The sequence below is a fragment of the Coregonus lavaretus genome, assembly GCF_964263955.1.
Source record: "Coregonus lavaretus genome assembly, chromosome: 22".
Classification (NCBI taxonomy): Eukaryota; Metazoa; Chordata; class Actinopteri; order Salmoniformes; family Salmonidae; genus Coregonus; species Coregonus lavaretus.
In genome coordinates, this window is record NC_140009.1 from 44,893,676 (window position 1) to 44,916,355 (window position 22,680).

The following is a 22,680-nucleotide window of genomic DNA, read 5'->3' on the forward strand; positions in this document are numbered from 1 at the left end:
TTGATGAAAATGTGATATTGGAACAGGCAATACTCCAGTTAATATCTACTGCTGGTATATCTCTGTTCTATTTGGAATAGATTGGTCATTGTTAATATGTTGGTTTGAGTAGCAAATTATTCAGACCCCTTGACTTTTTCCACATTTTGTTACGTTACAGCCTTGTTCTAAAATGGATTAAATCGTTTTTTCCCCTCATCAACAATACCCCATAATGACAAAGCAAATGTATAAAAAAAGAAAAAGAAGCACCTTTGGCAGCGATTACAGCCTCCAGTCTTCTTGGGTATGACGCTACAAGCTTGGCACACCTGTATTTGGGAAGTTTCTCCCATTCTTCTCTGCAGATCCTCTCAAGCTCTGTCAGGTTGAATGGGGAGCGTCACTGCACAGCTATTTTCAGGTCTCTCCAGAGATGTTCGATCGGGTTCAAGTCCGGGCTCTGGCTGGGCCGCTCAAGGACATTCAGAGACTTGTCCCAAAGCCACGTCTGCGTCTTGGCTGTGTGCTTAGGTTCGTTGTCCAGTTGGACGGTGAATCTTCGCCCCCAGTCTGAGGTCCTGAGTGCTCTGGAGCAGGTTTTCATCAAGGATATCTCTGTACTTTGCTCCGTTCATCTTTCCCTCGATCCAGACTAGTCTGCTAGTCCCTGCCACTGAAAAACATCCCCACAGCATGAGGCTGCCGCCACCACCATGCTTCACCGGAGGGATGGTGCCAGGTTTCCTCCAGATGTGACGCTTGGCATTCAGGCCAAAGAGTTCAATCTTGGTTTCATCAGACCAGAGAATCTTGTTTCTCATGGTCTGAGAGTCCTTTAGGCAAACTCTAAGCGGGCTGTCATGTGCCTTTTTACTGAGGAGTGGCTTCTGTCTGGCCATTCTACCATAAAGGCCTGAGTGGTGGAGTGCTGCAGAGATGGTTGTCCTTCTGGAAGGTTCTCCCATCTCCACAGAGGAACTCTGGAGCTCTGTCAGAGTGGCCATCGGGTTCTTGGTCACCTCCCTGACCAAGGCCCTTCTCCCCCGATTGCTCAGTTTGGTCAGGCGGCCAGCTCTAGGAAGAGTCTTGGTGGTTTTGAACTTCTTCCATTTAAGGATGGAGGAGGCCACTGTGATCTTGGAACTTCAATGCTGCGGAACTGTTTTTGTACCCTGCCCCATATAATCACTGGTCACTTTTATAATGTTTACATACTGCTTTACTCATTTCATATGTATATACTGTATTCTGCTGTATTTTAGTCAGTGCTATTCCGACATTGTTCATCCTAATATTTATATATTTCTTAAATCCATTATTTTACTATTAGATTTGTGTGTATTGTTGTGAATTGTTAGATACTACTGCACTATTGGAGCTAGGAACACAAGCATTTCGCTACACCCGCAATAACATCTGCTAAATATGTGTATATGACCAATAACATATTATTCGATTTGAATGACGTGTCTTGCTTAAACGGTGTAGGAGGAGTAGCGTTCCAAAGAAAATAATAATAACTAGATTGTAATTGTACATGAAGTACAATTGAGCCCTACAGACGAAGAACCATATGTGCATCATTCCCTATTTTCAGATAATCACAAAATATATATATATTTTTTGTGTACCACATCTGGAGTTTTACAACTTAAATGTGCATGTATCACACTTAACTATTCCTACTAGTATTGGTGTGTGTGTGTGTGTGTATACATACATACATACATACATACATACATACATACATACATACATACATACATACATACATACAGTGAGGGGAAAAAAGTATTTGATCCCCTGCTGATTTTGTACGTTTGCCCACTGACAAAGAAATGATCAGTCTATAATTTTAATGGTAGGTTTATTTGAACAGTGAGAGACAGAATAACAACAACAAAAATCCAGAAAAACGCATTTCAAAAATGTTATAAATTGATTTGCATTTTAAATAGGGAAATGAGTATTTGACCCCCTCTCAATCAGAAAGATGTCTGGCTCCCAGGTGTCTTTTTATACAGGTAATGAGCTGAGATTAGGAGCACACTCTTAAAGGGAGTGCTCCTAATCTCAGTTTGTTACCTGTATAAAAGACACCTGTCCACAGAAGCAATCAATCAATCAGATTCCAAATTTGAGTTCAGCCATAATATTTGTTGTAATATTTGTTCTATATTTTCAGGGGGATTAAATTTAAATAGTAGCCAGCTCTTCAATGCTTGTTTGAAAAAGAGAGATACTTTGAAAAAAATATCATTTTCAATTAATCGAAAAAGAAACATGGCAATCTGCACAAAGGCAAAAAGGCAATTTTTAAACAATGGATTAGCTTTTTTTAGTAATTTACTTGAGAACCATTTGGGTTCAAGTAACACTTTCGAATAAGTGATGCTTTTAGAGAGAGGTTTAGTGCTCTTATATTTAATAATCTCAACCCACCCTATTCATTATATAGATAGGCACGCTTTATCTAGTCTGGTTTAGCATCCCAGATAAAGCGAAAAAATATTTTGCTCATATGATTTGAAAAACAAATCATCAGGAGTAGGCAGCGCCATAAGTAAGTGAGTAAACTGAGATATGACAAAGGAGTTAATCAGGGCAATTTTTCCATTGTGGAGAGCTCATTTATATATTTTGTGATATGAATACCAAGTATGTCTACTTCACCGTCAGACCATTTTTTAGGTAAACTGCAGGGTAATGTAAATGTTGTATTTTTTAAAGATCCAATACGTAATATTGTACACTTATTATAATTAGGTTTTAGTCCAGAAAAGTTATCTAGATCTTCAATGAGACATTGCAGGGATCTAGCTTGCGGACTTAATATAAAACTTGAGTCATCGGCATACATGGACACCTTTGTTTTTAAGCCTTGGATTTCTAATCCTCTAATGTTGTTATTTGATCTGATTTTAATAGCTAGTATTTCGATGGCCATAACAAATGGATATGGTGACACGGACACCCTTGTTTAACTCCTCTTGACAATTCAAAACTCTCTGAGAAGTAGCAGCGATTTACTATTTTACACCTGGGGTTGCTATACATTACATTTACCCTTTTTTATAAGAGAATCACCGGCATTGAAAAAATCCAGGCATTTATAAATAAATACATTATTTTTCAAAATTTGCTATAAAACCAGGACTGGCTTCTTATGTTTCATGATGTTCTATTATTTCTAGTAGTTGTCGTATATTATCTCCAATGTATCGTCCATGTAAAAAAACCTGTCTGATCAGGATGAACAATACCTGGTAAAACCTTTTTAATTCTGAGTGCTATGCATTTCGCTAGTATTTTTGCATCACAACATTGAAGTGAAAGAGGCCTCCAGTTTTAAGATAGACTGGATCTTTATATTTGCCATCTGGGTCTTGTTTTAATAATAGTGAAATCAGACCTTCCTGCTGAGTACCTGACAGACTACCATTTCTATAGGAGTAGTTAAAACAAGCTAACAATGGAGCTTTAAGTATATCAAAAAAGGCTTGATATACCTCTACTGGTATGCCATCAAGCCCTGGGGTTTTTCCACACTGAAAGGATTTAATAGCCTCAAAAAGTTATTCCTCTGTAATTTGGCCTTCGCACTGATCTTTCTGTACATTTGTTAATTTTCCATTTTTATAATTTGGAAAGAATTCCTTACAGTAATCGTCATTCAGTGGGTGAGGATGAGACGGAAAAGAGAACATCTGCTTAAAATATTTAGCTTCCTCCTTTTTAAAATATAATTTTGAGAATCATAGTTGACTCTGTCTTCAGTAACTAGATTCTGCAAATTATTTTTATTAGCGTTCTTGTGTTGGAGATTCAGGAAGAATTTGGTGAATTTTTATCAAGTCCATCCAGTTTGCTTTATTTTTGTAATAGATTACATTAGATCGTTCTTGAATAAGTTCCTCCTGTTCTTTTTGTTTTTCCTCTGACTTATTTTGTATCTCTGTAGTATCGTTTTTATTATTATCTACCTGTACTATTAGTTCATGTATTTCCCTTGCTAGTCTTGTCTCTTTAGCCAGAAACTGCTTTTTTATTATTGAAGAATATTGAATTGAATGACCTCTGAAGGTACATTTTAAAGGTATACCAAATAATATGGGGATTTGCTGAACCTATATTGTACTGGAAAAATGCAGTTATAAATTATTTTGTCTTAGTTAAAAATAAATTGTACTCCAGTAAACTTTGATTACATTTCCAATATCCCCGTCCACGTTGAAATTCTATAAGAGTTATGTGAAGGCCAATTAGATGATGATCCGATCGCATTCTGTCTCCTATTAAAACTTTTTTAACCTTTCATGCAAGAGAGAAAGAGACAAAGTAGTCAAGACGACTTGCTTGATTAAGTCTCCTCCATGTGTATCTCACTAGGTCTTGTTTTTTTTGTCTCCAAATATCCACTATTTCTAATGTGCCCATAATATTTGTAGAGTGATTCCCTGTACGGCCCATTGAGGTACTTAACACTGTGTTATAGTCTCCCACCATAATGATTTGATCATTTGTTGTCTGTAAATTCAATAAATTGGTATAAATATTTTTGAAGAAGTATGGATCATCCTGATTTGGACCATATAGATTGAGGCAAATCTGTTTTTCATCCACTTTCATATTCAAAAAGATCCATATTTGCACATTCAGATCGACATTTTTGTTAATTAATATCATCACACCTTTTCAGTTCCCTTGTCCATGACAGAAAATTATTTCACCACCCCATTCCTTTCTCCACACAACTTAATCTAAGGATGTAGAGTGAGTTTCCTGTAAACAGTGTATGTTATATTCCTTTTCTTTTAGCCACGTAAAGACTGATCTTCTTCTTTTTTTATAATCTACTAAACCCTTACAATTATATCTGGCTATACTTATTTCACCCTTTACCATATCTAAATACTATTCTCAGTCTAAATTGACCATAATTAGTGATTGTAAAGTTATTTCCATAAGAGGTATTATGACGGTCAAAATGTAAGATTTGAAATGTCTGATATTTAGAATTCAAGAAACCGGTTTTAGCATTATTTGTTTTATTCCCTTGCCTGTTTGACTGTGAGCCAATGCTACAGATGTTAGAACATTGAGTCAATATATTATGTGTGTAGTAAATCTGAGTAGGTTGATGTGTATGATATTGGATGTGATTTAGTGAGAGTGTGTATGATGTCTGGGTAAGAGTAAGACTATAATGTGTGATGTCCAAGTAAATAATAACCCAGACAATTTGCATGGTTGAGCGTCTATGTGTGTAACATGAAGTGAGTATAGCCTTAATATTCAGGATGATAATTGTAATCCATATCGTATCACCATCATAGTTGCATCATAGTTACCTTTAACATAATTTTCAGAGAAAAACACATCCCAGCATTTCCATAGCAATTGACGTTTCACATGATCATGAGAGACCTTGCATTACTTTAGAGACGGCTTCACTACAGTACAAATGTATCCCGTACAATATGGTATTATTCCCCAATGTCCCTGTTCTGATATCTTGCCGTTGCTTGTTGTAAACATAGATAAACATGTAGACAAAGACATAGAAAAGATAGACAAACAAAAAAACATATTAAATTATAGAAAAGTTCTCGACAATAGGGAGAGAGGGAGAGGAGAGAGAGTGTGAGAGGAGAGATCAAGTGTGTGTATGTATAAATCCATATGTGAGCGAGCATGTAATTGAGTGCGTGTGTGTTCATATCAGATATTCTTACAGTTCCCATACCTTTTTTTCCCCCGTAACCTGATGTCCCATAGAATGTAGTACAGCCATGGTGTTATGGAGCTGTCTCGGAAGAGCTGTCCATCTATAAAGAGTTTGTCCACAATGAGAAAGGCACGCTTACCCCTCTCCCTCTGTTGCCTCTACAGGATAAAGCCTCTTGCGACGTTCATTTATCTCCCGGGGAAATTGGTCATTGAGACCGAATTTGGTCCCTTTAAGCTCCTTTCCCCTGCTTTTGATCAGCTCCTTTTGTTGGTAGTGTTCAAATTTTGCGATGAAAGGTCAGGCAACCTTGGTCTTGTCGCTCCAAGTCTGTGCACTCAGAGGAAAGCCACCTTGTTTACAGTCTCTAGAGGAAGTTTCAAAGCGGATTGCGTGAACTCTGATCGCCCCCTCTGGATTATTGGATGAGTCCTCAGGAATCCCAGAAAATATTAGATATACACGCATGCTATGGGTTTGTATGTCTAGTAGCAACTCACTCATCACCCTGTTTTCCCTGAGTAGACAATCCATGTTGGAATCGAGGGTTTTTACCTTGGCTGTGAGTGCCTTGTTCTCTCCTTGGAGCGTGAGAATTTCACTCTGGCTAAACTCCAAACTCCCCCTCAGCCAACTCCCCCTCAGCCCTGCTACCTCCTCACAACTTTTCAAGTGTTGCATGGATTCCAGCAAGAGCACTAGCCTCTACTTCAACGGTAAGTAAATTGTCCGTGTCTGTAGATGAATCTGTCTTTCTTTTTTTTGTCTGGTTAGTTTTTTTGTGAGGTAACCAGATCTTTCCATGATGGAGTATGTTGTTCCTCCATAGCATAAAGCGTTGATACTCGTCGATTTCCCTCAGGATCTCCTTAGTATCCAGGTTGGCTCAGAACTGCAACCAGTTGTTTACTAATGTTTTTAACGATGCGTCTTTCCCACGACACCGTAAAAGCCGCACACCTGTGTGATCTGCTTTCGTGATTTCCTCATAGAAGCGTGATGCAGTCCGGCCACTTGGCTTTTAAGGCTAGCAGGTATGTGAATGTCTCCAAGCTGTAGTATCCCCTGTCCACAAAGTCTCCCATAAGAATGTAGTTTGTGTCTGGAACATCTAAAGTGTTGGTCCCATGTTTCATGAGCTGAAATAAAAGATCCCCAACATTTTCCATACGAACAAAAAGCTTATTTCTCTCAGATTTTGTGCACAGATTTGTTTACATTCCTGTTAGTGAGTATTTCTCCTTTGCCAAGATAATCCATCCACCTGACTGGTGTGGCATATCAAGAAGCTGATTAAACAGCATGATCATTACACAGGTGCATCTTGTGCTGGGGACAATACAATGCCACAGATGTCTGAAGTTTTGTGGGAGCGTGTAATTGGCATGCTGACCTCAGGAATGTCCACCAGAGCTGTTGCCAGAGAATTGAATGTTAATTTCTCTACCATAAGCCACCACCAACGTCATTTGAAAGACTTCTGCAGTACGTCCAACCAGCCTCACAAACACAGACCACGTGTATGGCGTTGTGTGGGCGAGCGGTTTGCTGATGTCAATGTTGGTAACAGAGTGCCCCATGGTGGCGCTGGGGTTATGGTATAGGCAGGCATAAGCTACGGACAATGAACACAATTGTATTTTATCGCTTGCTATTTAAATGCACAGAGACGAGAACCTGAGGCCCATTGTTGTACCATTTATCCGCCGTCATCACCTCATGTTTCAGCATGATACTGCACGACCCCATGTTGCAAGGATCTGTACTCAATTCCTGGAGGCTGAAAATGTCCCATTTGTTCCATGGCCTGCATACTCACCAGACATGTCACCCATTGAGCATGTTTGGGATGCTCTGGATCGACATGTAGGACAGTGTGTTCCAGTTCCCGCCAATATCCAGCAACTTCGCACAGCCATTGAAAAAGAGTGGGACAACATTTCACAGGCCACAATCAACAGCCTGATCAACTATAGGTGAAAGAGATCTGTCACGCTGCATGAGGCAAATGGAGGTCACTGACTGGTTTTCTGATCCAAGCCTCTAACTTTTTTTTAGGTATCTGTGACATACAGATGCATATCTATATTCCCAGTCATGTGAAATCCATAGATTGGGCCGGATGATTTTATTTCAATTGACTGATTTCCTTGTATGAACTGTAACTCAGTAAAATCTTTGAAATTGTTGCATGTTGCGTTAATATTTTTGTTCCGTATAAGTAGGCTATAATTAAGCAATAAGGCCCGAGGAGAGGTGTGGTATATGGATACAGCCCTTAGCCATGGTATATTGGCTATATACCTCAAACCCCCGAGGTGCATTATTGCTATTATGAACTGGTTACAAACGTTATTAGAACAGTAAAAATACATGTTTTATCATTTCAGCCAATCAGCATTCAGGGCTCGAACCACCCAGTTTCAAATTAAGAAATAAGGCCGAAGAGGGTGTGGTATATGGCCAATATACCACGACTAACAACTATTCTTATGCACGATGCAACGTCGAGGTGCCTTATTGCTATTATAAACTGGTTACCAACATAATTACAACAGAAAAACTAAAATGTTTGTCGTACCCGTGGTATACGGTCTGATATATCATAGCTTTCAGCCAATCAGCATTCAGGGCTCGAACCACCCAATTTATACCTTTTATTCTATACTCTAAAATGCTGCATTGGATTTGAGGCACGACAGGGAAAGTTCATGTAATCTGCTGTATATAGGCCAACAAGACCTGAGCATGTAGGCAAAGTATCTCAATCAAACTGGACTATACTAGGCAATATCACAAAATGACTGTCATATGGGTGAAAAGGGTATTTTGTGTCCGTCATCCCTCCCCTTTGTTTGTTTCGACGCTCCTTTCTGTTTTTCCTTTGTAGCACTGATTCTGCAGATTGTAGCAGCTAGTTTGAAGAGTTTTACTTGCATTGCTGAATATGTAGTTGTCTCAAGTACTTTGATTGAAGACAGACCGAGAGAGACAGACCAAGACCGAGAGAGACAGACACAGAGCGTGAGAGAGACCTAGAGGGAGACCTAGAGAAAGAGGGAAAAAGACACGGAGAGACATAGAGCGGGAGAGAGACATAGAGCGAGAACGAAAGAGGGAAAGGAAAAGAGAGAGACCGAGAGACCGACAGAAAGAGAGATCGACAGAGAGAAACAGAGATCGACATAGCGAGAGAGAAAATGAGAGAGAGAGAGAGACAGACAGCGTGAGTGAGAGTGGTCAGTAACTCCACCACCAGCTCTACAGTAATCAGGGATCAGGTCTCTCACAGCTGGTACTTCTCTCATAGCTGGTACCTCCGCCCTCCACGTTTCCACCACACACACACTTTGCACAGACTCGCCGAGGACTTGATGTGTTCTTCTGGCTACTCATCCTGTCATCAGTAGAATGTTACATGAAGGTTGGCTAAACACACTGTCACTGTAGAAAGTAATGCACACAAGATTCTACAACAGGGTACCCAACTGGCGGTCCGCCGCAGCAATATTATTTGGCCCCCCAAATTAATTATTAATATTTTTTTCATATTTAAAATAAATAAATAATAATAATAACACTTTTGGACCTGAGATGCAAAAAGTTCCAAATGCAAGGTCCCAAGAAGAAAGTGACCCTACCTAAATAATGCAAAAGTTACATTTTAATGAATGAGTGAGAATGCAGGAGACTGTCAACTAATAAAGCAGGCAGCGGACCATTTGTGGTGCTGAAATGTAAAGCTGCAACCACAGCGCAATCAATAGGAGGTGCATGGTGCTGAAAATATAGCTTAATTGTTATGCAAGTTATTCACGTAAACAATCTTCATTTTAATTTGACTTTACAAACAATGAGGGCTTAATTGGAGTGTCTTTCTTCCGAGCCGAGGCCCATATAAAATAATTTAACTGGCTGAGGTAGGCTATTTGGCTTAACAACATCTTTCATAAAAAAAAATGGCCTAATAGAAGTAGGATTTTTGTATTTATTAGGCCTACTTACAATTGCAACTAGCCAAAAAGGTAGCGTCCTACATAAAACAATTATTTAAAGAAAAAAAGCCAATGTCTGAATGTCTGTATCGGGAGTCTCGGGATAACCTGCTCCTGTAATAACAAAACAAACAGAAAATAGTCAGCATGAGACCTAAAATAGCCCTGGATAAGCACTAATAATAACAATGATAATAATAATCACAATAATGTTAGTAGCCTATATGACTATTTATTAAATACTAAGTTACTTTCTTAATGGAGAAAGTTGCATTTCCCCTCGGACAAGATCTTGTGGATGTCGGGTGAGAGGGATGTGATTTTGTGCAGGCAGTCCTCGATTGACTTATGTGAAAGCCGGTTCCTGTCGTGAGTCTTGATTGTGTTCATAGAGGAAAAGGAGGACTCGCAGGTGTAAGTCGATCCAAACATTGTTAGCACATAAAATGCAAGTTTCTTTATTGTGCTGTATTCCTCTGAACATGCCACCCAAAATGCACACAAGGACTCAGCACTCCTGTGCGCATCCCTGATTTGGCTCGAGGTCTGGAATTCAATCAGCTCAGTTTAAATTGCGGCCTCCTCCTCCAGCGAGGGTATCTTTTTCTTAGCAAGAGAGGAGAATTCTCCACCTGGGCGGACTGTGAAAGGATCACGTACAAACGCAATGATATCCTTGGGCATGCTGTACTCTTCTAATCTGTAGGAAAAGTTTTCCCTCAGCTGCTTGATGAAATCTTCCATCACCTCTGTGACAATGCTGCAGCCTGGTCCCTCTGCCTGTCGTTTCTTCAGTGTGCTGAAGTGCAGTAGCCTTCCAGATGACAAGTCCAAATCGAACTACTCAAGCTTCGTAGTAAATGCCTCAAGTCTTTCCACCATGTCCACGACTGTTGTCCCACTTCCTTGTAACTGCAGATTTAACCCGTTTAAGTGACGGAATATGTCCGATTAAAAAAGCAACATTAGAGAGGAATTCCTCAATTTCATGCATGGAGGCGGCGGCTGGCTGTAGACGCAGACATGGGCACCTGTTTGACAGATGCAATTATGCCATCCATAGACTTGTCGGTAGCCAATTCCTCCAACTGTCACAATGCGCTTTTTAAATACCTCTGCGTCTGTGAAGGGCATGTTGTGTTTGGTTAGAACCCAGGACTCTTTTAGGGAAGCACTTGTGACCTGTTGTTGGGTCAGGCCACGAAGGAGGATTCTGCTGCCGTGTGTGTAGCTTGCAATTAATGCTTCAATTTTTCTGCGTCGGGCCTCTGTCTGGGGCGGGAAGGCCACTTTGAAAGTACCATGCTTAGATTCATAATGCCGTCTGAGATTTGAAGTCTTTGCAAACAGTGACATTTTCATTGCAAATAAGACACACTGGTTTGGCATTGGAGAAAGATGGGAAGATGAACGCATATCTCTCTGTCCATTCTTCCCTGAAACTTAAATTTTCATTATCCACCTTTTTGATACATTTTGAGAGCAACATTTTCTCTTGCTATCAAGCTAATTGTTCTGAACGAATGTTGACATAAAGTAGTGTAGACTACAGTAGGCTACGTAGACCTGTTTTTCCCCACCAATCAATGCACAGAGAAATAGACAAAATAATAATTGAATAGACATTGGGGATTTTATGAGCTTAATCAGATCGAAATTATTTGATTGTCACTGAATTTATGATGTACTAATCAGATGTGTTAAAAATGTTGTTCAATTTGTAGTGTAGGCCTATTCATTGTGCTAATATTATATTCTAATTATGTTCTGGCCTGCCTACTATTAGCTCAGAGAAAATTTGGCCCGAGGCCTGGGATTGCCTATTCCTCTGGGGAAGCTTCAAATTCTAGTGACTCGCAAAAAATACGTGTTTCGACAGTCGAGGAAATGCCAAGGAAAGTGGAAGGGGGGAAAAGTAAGGAACTTGTCTGTCGGCCTTGCATTAAAGAATATAATTGGTTAAAGAAAATTGTGATAAATAAAGTATACCAGTTTAATTTAAGGACCAAAGGATTGACAGCCGTCCCATATAGATTGCAAAATAGCTGGGAAGAGATTTGACGTACCGATTCCATGGCATAGTGTTTATGAATTGATACGCAAAACGACGCCGAATTCAAAACTTAGAATTGTTCAATTTAAATTATTATATAAAATTCATGCTACCAATAGAATGTTATTTATATGGGGGATACAATCTACCCAGCTCTGCAGATTTGACTGCGACGAGACAGAATCATTAGATCATTTGTTTTGGTACTGTCCATTTGTAGCTTGTTTTTGGACACCGGTCCAGGAATGGCTAAAGGATTGCAATATTTACCTGGAGCTAACCCTGCAGAAAGCACTACTGGGTGATCTGAAAAGTCAGTCAATCGATAAATAATATAATAATACTTTTAGCAAAAAAAAATATTTTTAATTTACGATCTGTAGAAACAATGAGAATAGAAAGGTTCAGAACTTTTGTAAAACAGCACAGTTAAAATATATGGCAAATAGAAATCCAATATGGATCGTGTTAAGAGATAGATGGGAAGTGTTGAATGGAGCTGAAGGATGGGACTAATAACAACAACTGATAACAACAAGATAACTAATGTAAAGCACACTGTGTCCATAATAAGTATATAGGTTGAGAGCTTTTGTGAAAGAGCACAGTTTGAAAAATATGGCATATAGAAGCAAACCAGATGGACATCATGAAAATGATCGGAGTAAAAACAAACAAAATATATTTATTGTAGAATTTGACTGTGTCTGTAAAATGTATATAGTATGTCTGGGCTGGAAGTAGAGGCCTAAGCGTTGTTGTTCACTAGTTTACTCCAATTGGGTAAGGGGTGGTGGGGTTGGAAAGTAATGAAGGGAAATATAATTTAAAAAAGGATAAGTGTATGTACAGTGGGGGAAAAAAGTATTTAGTCAGCCACCAATTGTGCAAGTTCTCCCACTTAAAAAGATGAGAGAGGCCTGTAATTTTCATCATAGGTACACGTCAACTATGACAGACAAATTGAGATTTTTTTTTCCAGAAAATCACATTGTAGGATTTTTTATGCATTTATTTGCAAATTATGGTGGAAAATAAGTATTTGGTCACCTACAAACAAGCAAGATTTCTGGCTCTCACAGACCTGTAACTTCTTATTTAAGAGGCTCCTCTGTCCTACACTCGTTACCTGTATTAATGGCACCTGTTTGAACTTGTTATCAGTATAAAAGACACCTGTCCACAACCTCAAACAGTCACACTCCAAACTCCACTATGGCCAAGACCAAAGAGCTGTCAAAGGACACCAGAAAAAAAATTGTAGACCTGCACCAGGCTGGGAAGACTGAATCTGCAATAGGTAAGCAGCTTGGTTTGAAGAAATCAACTGTGGGAGCAATTATTAGGAAATGGAAGACATACAAGACCACTGATAATCTCCCTCGATCTGGGGCTCCACGCAAGTTCTCACCCCGTGGGGTCAAAATGATCACAAGAACGGTGAGCAAAAATACCAGAACCACACGGGGGGACCTAGTGAATGACCTGCAGAGAACTGGGACCAAAGTAACAAAGCCCACCATCAGTAACACACTACGCCGCCAGGGACTCAAATCCTGCAGTGGCAGACGTGTCCCCCTGCTTAAGCCAGTACATGTCCAGGCCCGTCTGAAGTTTGCTAGAGTGCATTTGGATGATCCAGAAGAGGATTGGGAGAATGTCATATGGTCAGATGAAACCAAAATAGAACTTTTTGGTAAAAACTCAACTCGTCGTGTTTGGAGGACAAAGAATGCTGAGTTGCATCCAAAGAACACCATACCTACTGTGAAGCATGTGGGTGGAAACATCATGCTTTGGGGCTGTTTTTCTGCAAAGGGACCAGGACGACTGATCCGTGTAAAAGAAAGAATGAATGGGGCCATATATCGTGAGATTTTGAGTGAAAACCTCCTTCCATCAGCAAGGGCATTGAAGATGAAACGTGGCTGGGTCTTTCAGCATGACAATGATCCCAAACACACCACCCGGGCAACGAAGGAGTGGCTTCGTAAGAAGCATTTCAAGGTCCTGGAGTGGCCTAGCCAGTCTCCAGATCTCAACCCCATAGAAAATCTTTGGAGGGAGTTGAAAGTCCGTGTTGCCCAGCGACAGCCCCAAAACATCACTGCTCTAGAGGAGATCTGCATGGAGGAATGGGCCAAAATACCAGCAACAGTGTGTGAAAACCTTGTGAAGACTTACAGAAAACGTTTGACCTGTGTCATTGCCAACAAAGGGTATATAACAAAGTATTGAGAAACTTTTGTTATTGACCAAATACTTATTTTCCACCATAATTTGCAAATAAATTCATTAAAAATCCTACAATGTGATTTTCTGGATTTTTTTTTCTCATTTTGTCTGTCATAGTTGACGTGTACCTATGATGAAAATTACAGGCCTCTCTCATCTTTTTAAGTGGGAGAACTTGCACAATTGGTGGCTGACTAAATACTTTTTTCCCCACTGTATGTGTGTATATATACAGTGGGGAGAACAAGTATTTGATACACTGCCGATTTTGCAGGTTTTCCTACTTACAAAGCATGTAGAGGTCTGTCATTTTTATCATAGGTACACTTCAACTGTGAGAGACGAAATCTAAAACAAAAATCCAGAAAATCACATTGTATGATTTTTAAGTAATTAATTTTCATTTTATTGCATGACATAAGTATTTGATACATCAGAAAAGCAGAACTTAATATTTGGTACAGAAACCTTTGTTTGCAATTACAGAGATCATACGTTTCCTGTAGGTCTTGACCAGGTTTGAACACACTGCAGCAGGGATTTTGGCCCACTCCTCCATACAGACCTTCTCCAGATCATTCAGGTTTTGGGGCTGTCGCTGGGCAATACGGACTTTCAGCTCCCTCCAAATATTTTCTATTTGGTTCAGGTCTGGAGACTGGCTAGGCCACTCCAGGACCTTGAGATGCTTCTTACAGAGCCACTCCTTAGTTGCCCTGGCTGTGTGTTTCGGGTCGTTGTCATGCTGGAAGACCCAGCCACGACCCATCTTCAATGCTCTTACTCCAGTCTCCAGACCTTAATCCCATAGAAAATCTGTGGAGGGAGCTGAAGGTTCGAGTTGCCAAACGTCAGCCTCGAAACCGTAATGTCTTGGAGAAGATCTGCAAAGAGGAGTGGAACAAAATCCCTCCTGAGATGTGTGCAAACCTGGTGGCCAACTACAAGAAACGTCTGACCTCTGTGATTGCCAACAAGGGTTTTGCCACCAAGTACTAAGTAATTTCCCTAATTAAAATGCAAATCAATTTATAACATTTTTGACATGCGTTTTTCTGGATTTTTGTTGTTGTTATTCTGTCTCTCACTGTTCAAATAAACCTACCATTAAAATTATAGACTGATCATGTCTTTCAGTGCAAACGTACAAAATCAGCAGGGGATCAAATACTTTTTTCCCTCACTGTATATATGTGTGTGTATATATATATATATATTTTTGTATAATAATAAATAAATCTAATTTTACTGATTGCATCAGTTACAGTGCATTCGGAAAGTATTCAGAACCCTTCCCTTTTTCCATATTTTGTTACGTTACAGCCTTATTCTAAAATTGATTAAAATAAAATGTCATCAATCTACACACAATACCAAAAAAACAGGTTTTTAGAAATGTTTGCACATTTATAACAAATAAAAAACATACCTTATTTATATAAGTGTTCAGACCCTTTGCTTTGAGACTCGAAATTGAGCTCAGTTGCATCCTTTTTCAATTGATCATCCTTGAGATGTTTCTACAACTTGGAGTCCACCGTTGGTAAATTCAATTGATTGGACATTATTTGGAAAGGAACACACCTGTCTATATAAGGTCCCACAGTTGTCAGAGCAATAACCAAGCCATGAGGTCGAAGGAATTGTCCGTAGAGCTCCGCGACAGGATTGTGTCGAAGCACAGATCTGGGGAAGGGTAGCAAAAATGTCTGCAGCATTGAAGGTCCCCAAGAACACAGTGGCCTCCATCATTCTTAAATGGAAGAAGTTTGGAACCACCAATACTTTTCCTAGAGCTGGCCACCTGGCCAAACTGAGCAATAGGGGGAGAAGGGCCTTGGTCAGGGAGGTGACAAATAAGCCGATTGTCACTCTGACAGAGCTCCAGAGTTCCTCTGTGGAGATGGGAGAACCTTCCAGAAGGACAACCATCTCTACAGCATTCCACCAATCACACCTTTATGGTAGAGTGGCCAGACTGAAGCCACTCCTCAGTAAAAGGCACATGACAGCCCGCTTGGAGTTTGCCAAAAGGCACCTAACGCACTCTCAGACAATGAGAAACAAGATTCTCTACTGATGAAACCAAGATTGAACTCTTTGGCGTGATTGCCAAGCGTCAAGTCTGGAGGAAATCAGGCCCCCCCTCATCTCCTGGCCAATACCATCCCTATGGAGAAGCATGGTGGTGGCATCATCATGCTGTGGGGATGTTTTTCAGCGGCAGGGACTGGGAGACTAGTCAGGATCGAGGGAAAGATTAATGGAGGGAAGTACAGAGTTCCTTTATGAAAACCTGCTCCAGAGCGCTCAGGACCTCAGACTGGGGCAAAGGTTCACCTTCCAACAGGACAACAATCCTAAGCACACATCCAAGACAACACAGGAGTGGCTTCGGGACAAGTCTCTGAATGTCCTTGAGTGGCCCAGCCAGAGCCTGGACTTCAACCCGTTCGAACATCTCTGGAGAGACCTCAAAATAGCTGTGCAGTTACGCTTCATATCCACCCTGACAGAGCTTGAGAGGATCTGTAGGGACGAATGGGAGAAACTCCACAAATACAGGTGTACCAAGCTTGTAGCGTCATACCCAATAAAACTCAAGACTATAATCTCTGCCAATGGTGCTTCAACAAAGTACTGATTAAAGGGTCTGAATACTTATGTAAATGTGATATGGCTGTAACGTAACAAAATGTTGAAAAAGTGAAGTGGTCTTAATACTTTCCGAATGCACTGTATTTAGCCATGGAGCACTTTCTGATTGGCCAGTGAGGGGCCAACCCTTGACATCCTCACAACTTGTTTATTTATACAAACCCTGACCTTTCACGCTACCATCAACTACAGCGTCATAATTCCGTTTGTGAAAATAGCAAAAATATTTCTGAACCAGCACTAAGATTTACCATTGTGTTAGGTTTGTTAAAATGGAGCCCAAAATCTCTGCCGAACTGAGAGTATAGAGAAGCCTGTGCTTGAAGGCTGACTGATTACTGGAATGTCTTCAGGTGTGTCAGTTCAGGGCTAGATGATTAGAAGAACGGCCCGCAGTAGCCCTAGTTTCAACTATCTGGCCAGGCCGGACTTATTTTTATTTTATTTGAATTTGCCCTGGGGCTTTTAGCTCCATCATTGATTCATGTGCTTCAAAAACCTGTACGTTTTTCTTATCGAAATGCACTGCAGCTAATTTTCTCTCATTCTCTCCTTTACAGTGAATAAGCACAAACCATGGATTGAGACGACGTATCATGGCATCGTAACGGAAAATGACGACAAAGTACTTCTGGACCCTCCACTAATCGCCCTAGACAAAGATGCCCCATTGCACTACGCAGGTGAGAGCTTTTTCTTCTACGGTGTCCTGGTATGACCTTTTCTCTGAACCCCTTGATTCATTGATTATTTTTATGTCTCTGTGTGCAGTTTGAAGAGTTGCTAACTGGTTTTAGCGCAAATGCTAACTAGCCTTAGTGCAATGACTGGAAGTCTATGGTAACTGCTAGCATGCTAGTAGATACCATAGACTTCAAGTCATTGCGCTAACACTAGTTAGCATTGGCTCACAAAACTACCTCTAACTTCCTTCATGCTGGATGCAGAGACATAAAAGGGGTATCCATGAGTTCATCTGACTCTGGGGAAGTAGATAAAGTGATTTGTTGCCAAAATCCCGAAGTATCCCTAAAAGGCCAAGGTCATCGGTGCTACTTCTGCAATATCCAGTCTTACACTCTACATTAATTGAAGTGGATATGCACCACCCAGTTTATGCTCCAAATCTAGCCAGGGGAGAAGTTGCATATTAGATTTGTTTTTTACGACACAGTGGTACGCAGCTGGTCCTCATATCCATCATAAGAACCTTTTCATATCCAGATCAATCAGAAGTTTCGTCTTTTAATGTTTATCTCCGACGAGGGGCACAATTTAAAGTGCGCATGTGCCAAGACGGCATTACGGTCGGGACTTTTTTTAATCACACAAGATTGACTTTGGCTATAGCGCTGGGGCATTGGGAATGGCTTTCCCCCCTTCTCTATCTCGTGCATTCTGTGATCTTCAGTACTCCCTACACAACTCTCCCATCTCCCTTATTTTGCCCTTGCCCCTTTTTTGAATTTACTGTACTTAATCAACTGAGATGGGTGAACTGTTTTTCCTCAGAGAAAACAACTCAAGAATATAAGAATTCTGTTACTGTTTGTGTTCTAGACCAGGGTTTCCCAAACTCGGTCCTGGGGACACCCCTGGGTGCACGTTTAGGTTTTTGCCCTAGCATTGCAAAGCTGATTCAAATAACCAACTCCCCATCAAGCTTTGATTATTTGAATCTGCTGTGTAGTGCTAGGCAAAAACCAAAACGTGCACCCAATAGAGAACTCAACGTGAAGAGGAATAAAACCACTATTCCCATTCATTGCACGACGATTGGTTCCTCTTGTAGTAAATTGGAGTTCAATAGAGCGCTCCGCGCTTTCCTTTCTTCTTTGTATGCCACGCACCCCTTTGATGAGGAAGGGAAATGGACAGTGTGTCCTGGCAAACTGGCTCTCCCAGGGGCCGACAATCTGGCCTCGCGTGGCAGCCGGGGTGACTGTCAGTGGTTTGCCAAACCTCCTCCTGCCAATCCCCCTCTGTGTACAAACAAGGCTCACTGCAGTGCCACTGTACTCGATGGGCCGGGCAGTGACGTTGGATCCACAGCGTGAATGTCTGTGTGAGAATGGTATGGTGGTGTGTGCCCTACATCATTGATGTGTGCATGCATGGGTGTGGTTGTGACATTCTGTGTCCATGTGTCCACACACAAGTGTGGGTGGGTTCACTGGGGCAGGGGCAGCAATGGTAGGTTTTTAAGCCCTAGTAGCAAGCTTGAAAATGAGCACAGCAGCCATAGAAACAGCCATGCCCTGAACTGCATTTCACGGACACAAACATGACAATATTTGCGTTACTTACTCTCTAATGTGCCTCTGAATAGGCTAGAGACATCTGTATAGGTTGGCTAGACGATTAAGCAAGCAACACATTCTCCTCAAATTCTCCTTTATTGAGCTCCTCAACAAATCATCTACTTCATGATCCAGAAGACGACATAGAAAAAACATTTGAGGGATACTATAGGGGTCTATATACACAACAACAGGCATCAGATATAGGTCAAATGAAGGTGTTCATAGATTTCTATAGGTGAATCACAGAATGACACCCTTACCTCTGAAATTACAACTGAAGAAGTGATGAATGCAATTTCTAGCTAATAAATCTCCAGGTCGTGATGGCTCAGTTGGTAGAGCATGGCGTTTGCAACGCCAGGGTTGTGGGTTCAATTCCCACGGGGGGCCAGTATGAAAATGCATGTATGCACTCACTAACTGTAAGTTGCTCTGGATAAGAGCGTCTGCTAAATGACTAAAATGTAAATGTAAATTTCCATCAGAATGGTATAAGAATTTATTCCTTTACTTGTATCCTAATTTAATTGGATCCTTAAAAAAGGTGAAGCCCCTCACTCATGGATGGAAGCCATCAATAATTGTCATACCAAAAGAGGGTAAGGACAAAGATCATGTCAGTAATTATAGGCCAATCTCAATTTTGAATTATGATTATAAACTATATACCTTCATTATTACCAAGAGACATGAAACCTTTATGCCTGATCTAATTGAGTTGGACCAAACCAGGTTAATTAGAGGTCGTCAAACCCAAGATAACATCAGAAGATATCTACATATCATCAATCAGATTAAGGAAACCGGTACAGAAGCACTATTAGTCAGCTTAGATGCAGAAAAGGCTTTTGATAGCGTTAATTGCAATTATTTATATCAAGTGTTAGAGATTTGGTTTAAAAAATATACAATCCATTGTTTTAAAACCATTTATCAAGAGCCCACGGCTAGAATTAAAGTCAATGGCCATCTGACAAATAAAATAATAACTTTACAACGTGGCACACAATATATTTGCCTTATATTTGAGCCCATAGCCTAAGCGATAAAGCAAAATGATGAACTACAAATCAAATATGAATCAAAGTTTATTGGTCGGGTACACAGATTTACATATACATACATACATACATACATACATACATACACACACACACATACATACATACATACATACATACATACATACATACATACATACATACATACATACATACATACATACATACATACATACATACATACATACATACATGCAGTATCTCACAAAAGTGAGTACACCCCTCACATTTTTGTAAATATTTGAGTATATATTTTCATGTGACAACACTGAAGAAATGACACTTTGTTACAATGTAAAGTAGTGTATAACAGTGTAAATTTGTTGTCCCCTCAAAATAACTCAACACACAGCCATTAATGTCTAAACCGCTGGCAACAAAAGTGAGACAAGATGGCGTATTGAATAGACAGCGGTACAAATCACCTCAAGATAAAAACATAATATTCAAAATCAGTAAGTTAGACTAAATATTAGCATTTCATATATTCGCAGTTAATAAAATTCAATCTGGATAATAACACAAAACAAATCATAAGGTTAGAGAAATATATCAACAAATATTACAACTCGCAACACCCAAACATGTCGGAAGATAAACGAGGAGAACCAATAACCAAGAGAAAACGCGACTCGTCGACTGATACAGACGATTTATGCTTTTCACCACTGGGTCTGGTAAGTGTGGAAAGCGACCTGTTGAAGTCGATAAATGACAAACTGGGCATACTAGAACTGGTCAGTAAGGATGTAAAGGAGTTGAAAGCTAGTCTTGAAATGAGTGACGAAAAAGCAGCGATAATGGAGAAAGAAACCAAAAAATTAAAGTGACAGTCACTAAGATGGAAACGGACGTTAGGGAACTTAAAAAGGAGAACAACCTTCTGAGAGAAGCCTAGTACTTACGGTTATTCAGGAAAAAGAGGGAGAAGTAACTGAGAATATTGTGAAGGACTTCCTTCTTACAGCGCTGCAGATTCCACTCGAGGCTGTCGATAAAATCCAACTCGAACGTGTACACCGTTTCGGACAAAGAGGACAGAAATACGAGCGTCCAATCGTTGCCAAATTTGCTTTTTTTAAAGGATAAAGCAATGGTTAAAAGCCTAGGTAAAAGACTTGCTGGCACGAAAATAGGCATGAATGATCAGTTTCCAAGGGAGATTGCAGAAAGGCGCAAAGTTCTGTATCCAATCTTCAAGGAAAATAGATTAAAAGGGAAACGTGTTGCACTCGTTGTCGATAAACTGTATATTGACAACCAAATGTTCAGAGACACAAAGATTACTCCATGGCTATTCTGAAAGTTCTAATAGAGGAGCCGAATAATGGAACACCCAATACTAGCCATGATAGGGATTGTAATATTAAAGAACATGTATAGTATTTTATAAAAGGATAAGACGATATAACAAGAAAAGATAACAAGCATAATAATACATCTTCAAATACAACTAATTAGAACATTGCATTTTTGGCAGGCAATTGTTGTTTTGGCGGACGGTTGTTGGGGTTGGTCCTGTGTTCTCCCTGGCGTCCTTTCCCCCCTTGCGGCAGGTGTGGGATTCAGGCGCGTGCTCGGCCCATATCCTCCGCAATCAGCCATGTGGAGTGCGTTTTTGTGTTTGGAAAAGTCTGGCGTTAAGTGAGTGAGAGGGGAAATGGTTGCATATCCCAGAGCCAACGGGTGTTTATGAGCAGGGGTTGTGAGAGGGAGCTTTCAATTTTGTGTAGGTGTGGGATATACATTTTTAAATAGAGTATACATGTAATCTATTTTTTATTGTCCTATCAACCCTATATCCTGGACACCCACATGAGCGACCCATACACCAAAGAGAAGTTACCATCTGTTTTATGGACCTGCTGTGAATTGCCTATATGCAGCCTAAACAGATAAATACATGCGGTCAGAAACCTACTTGAGCAGCACGCCCCCTCAAGATTCTGAGCCTGCCTGGCAGGGTTGGTCCTACAAAGCCAGAGCCCCGATAGGGGAGCATAATATACAAGGAAGTTCTCAAAGCTGCTAATGAGAACCTTGACGACCATGTACCTAGCCGGTGGGGATTCCGGTGGGGTACCTCCACCCAGGTAGTGGCAGTGCTGGCAACACTGGCTGCAGTAACCCATGGGGAGGGGGTCGCACTCGGACAATCAGAGAGGGGGCTTATTATTGTGGCACAAAATAATCAAAGGTATGACTGCATGGAGATGCTTGGGAAAATGGTTACAACGGGGGACCAGAGTATTTGTGTCTCAGGTGAACAGGGTGGATCTGATCTCCATCACCTAGGACATAACATACAGTGAGGGAAAAAAGTATTTGATCCCCTGCTGATCAGTCTGTAATTTTAATGGTAGGTTTAATTGAACAGTGAGAGACAGAATAACAACAAAAAAATCCAGAAAAACGCAAATTGATTTGCATTTTAATGAGGGAAATAAGTATTTGACCCCCTCTCAATCAGAAAGATTTCTGGCTCCCAGGTGTCTTTTATACAGGTAAAGAGCTGAGATTAGGAGCACACTCTTAAAGGGAGTGCTCCTAATCTCAGTTTAACTGTATAAAAGACACCTGTCCACAGAAGCAATCAATCAATCAATCAGATTCCAAACTCTCCACCATGGCCAAGACCAAAGAGCTCTCCAAGGATGTCAGGGAC

The 22,680-nt window shown here is 40.4% G+C and overlaps 1 protein-coding gene across 1 annotated transcript in view; it reads left to right on the forward strand.

Moving 5' to 3' along the window:
- The window catches only part of LOC311149650 (calsyntenin-1-like), a gene marked incomplete at both ends in the record, with an annotated part of 129,391 nt that overhangs the window by 18,130 nt on the left and 88,581 nt on the right, over positions 1–22,680 (forward strand). The window contains one exon of the mRNA XM_084186847.1: positions 17,212–17,334. Coding sequence (XP_084042973.1) covers positions 17,212–17,334 — 123 coding nt within the window. The remainder of the gene's footprint in view (positions 1–17,211; positions 17,335–22,680) is intronic.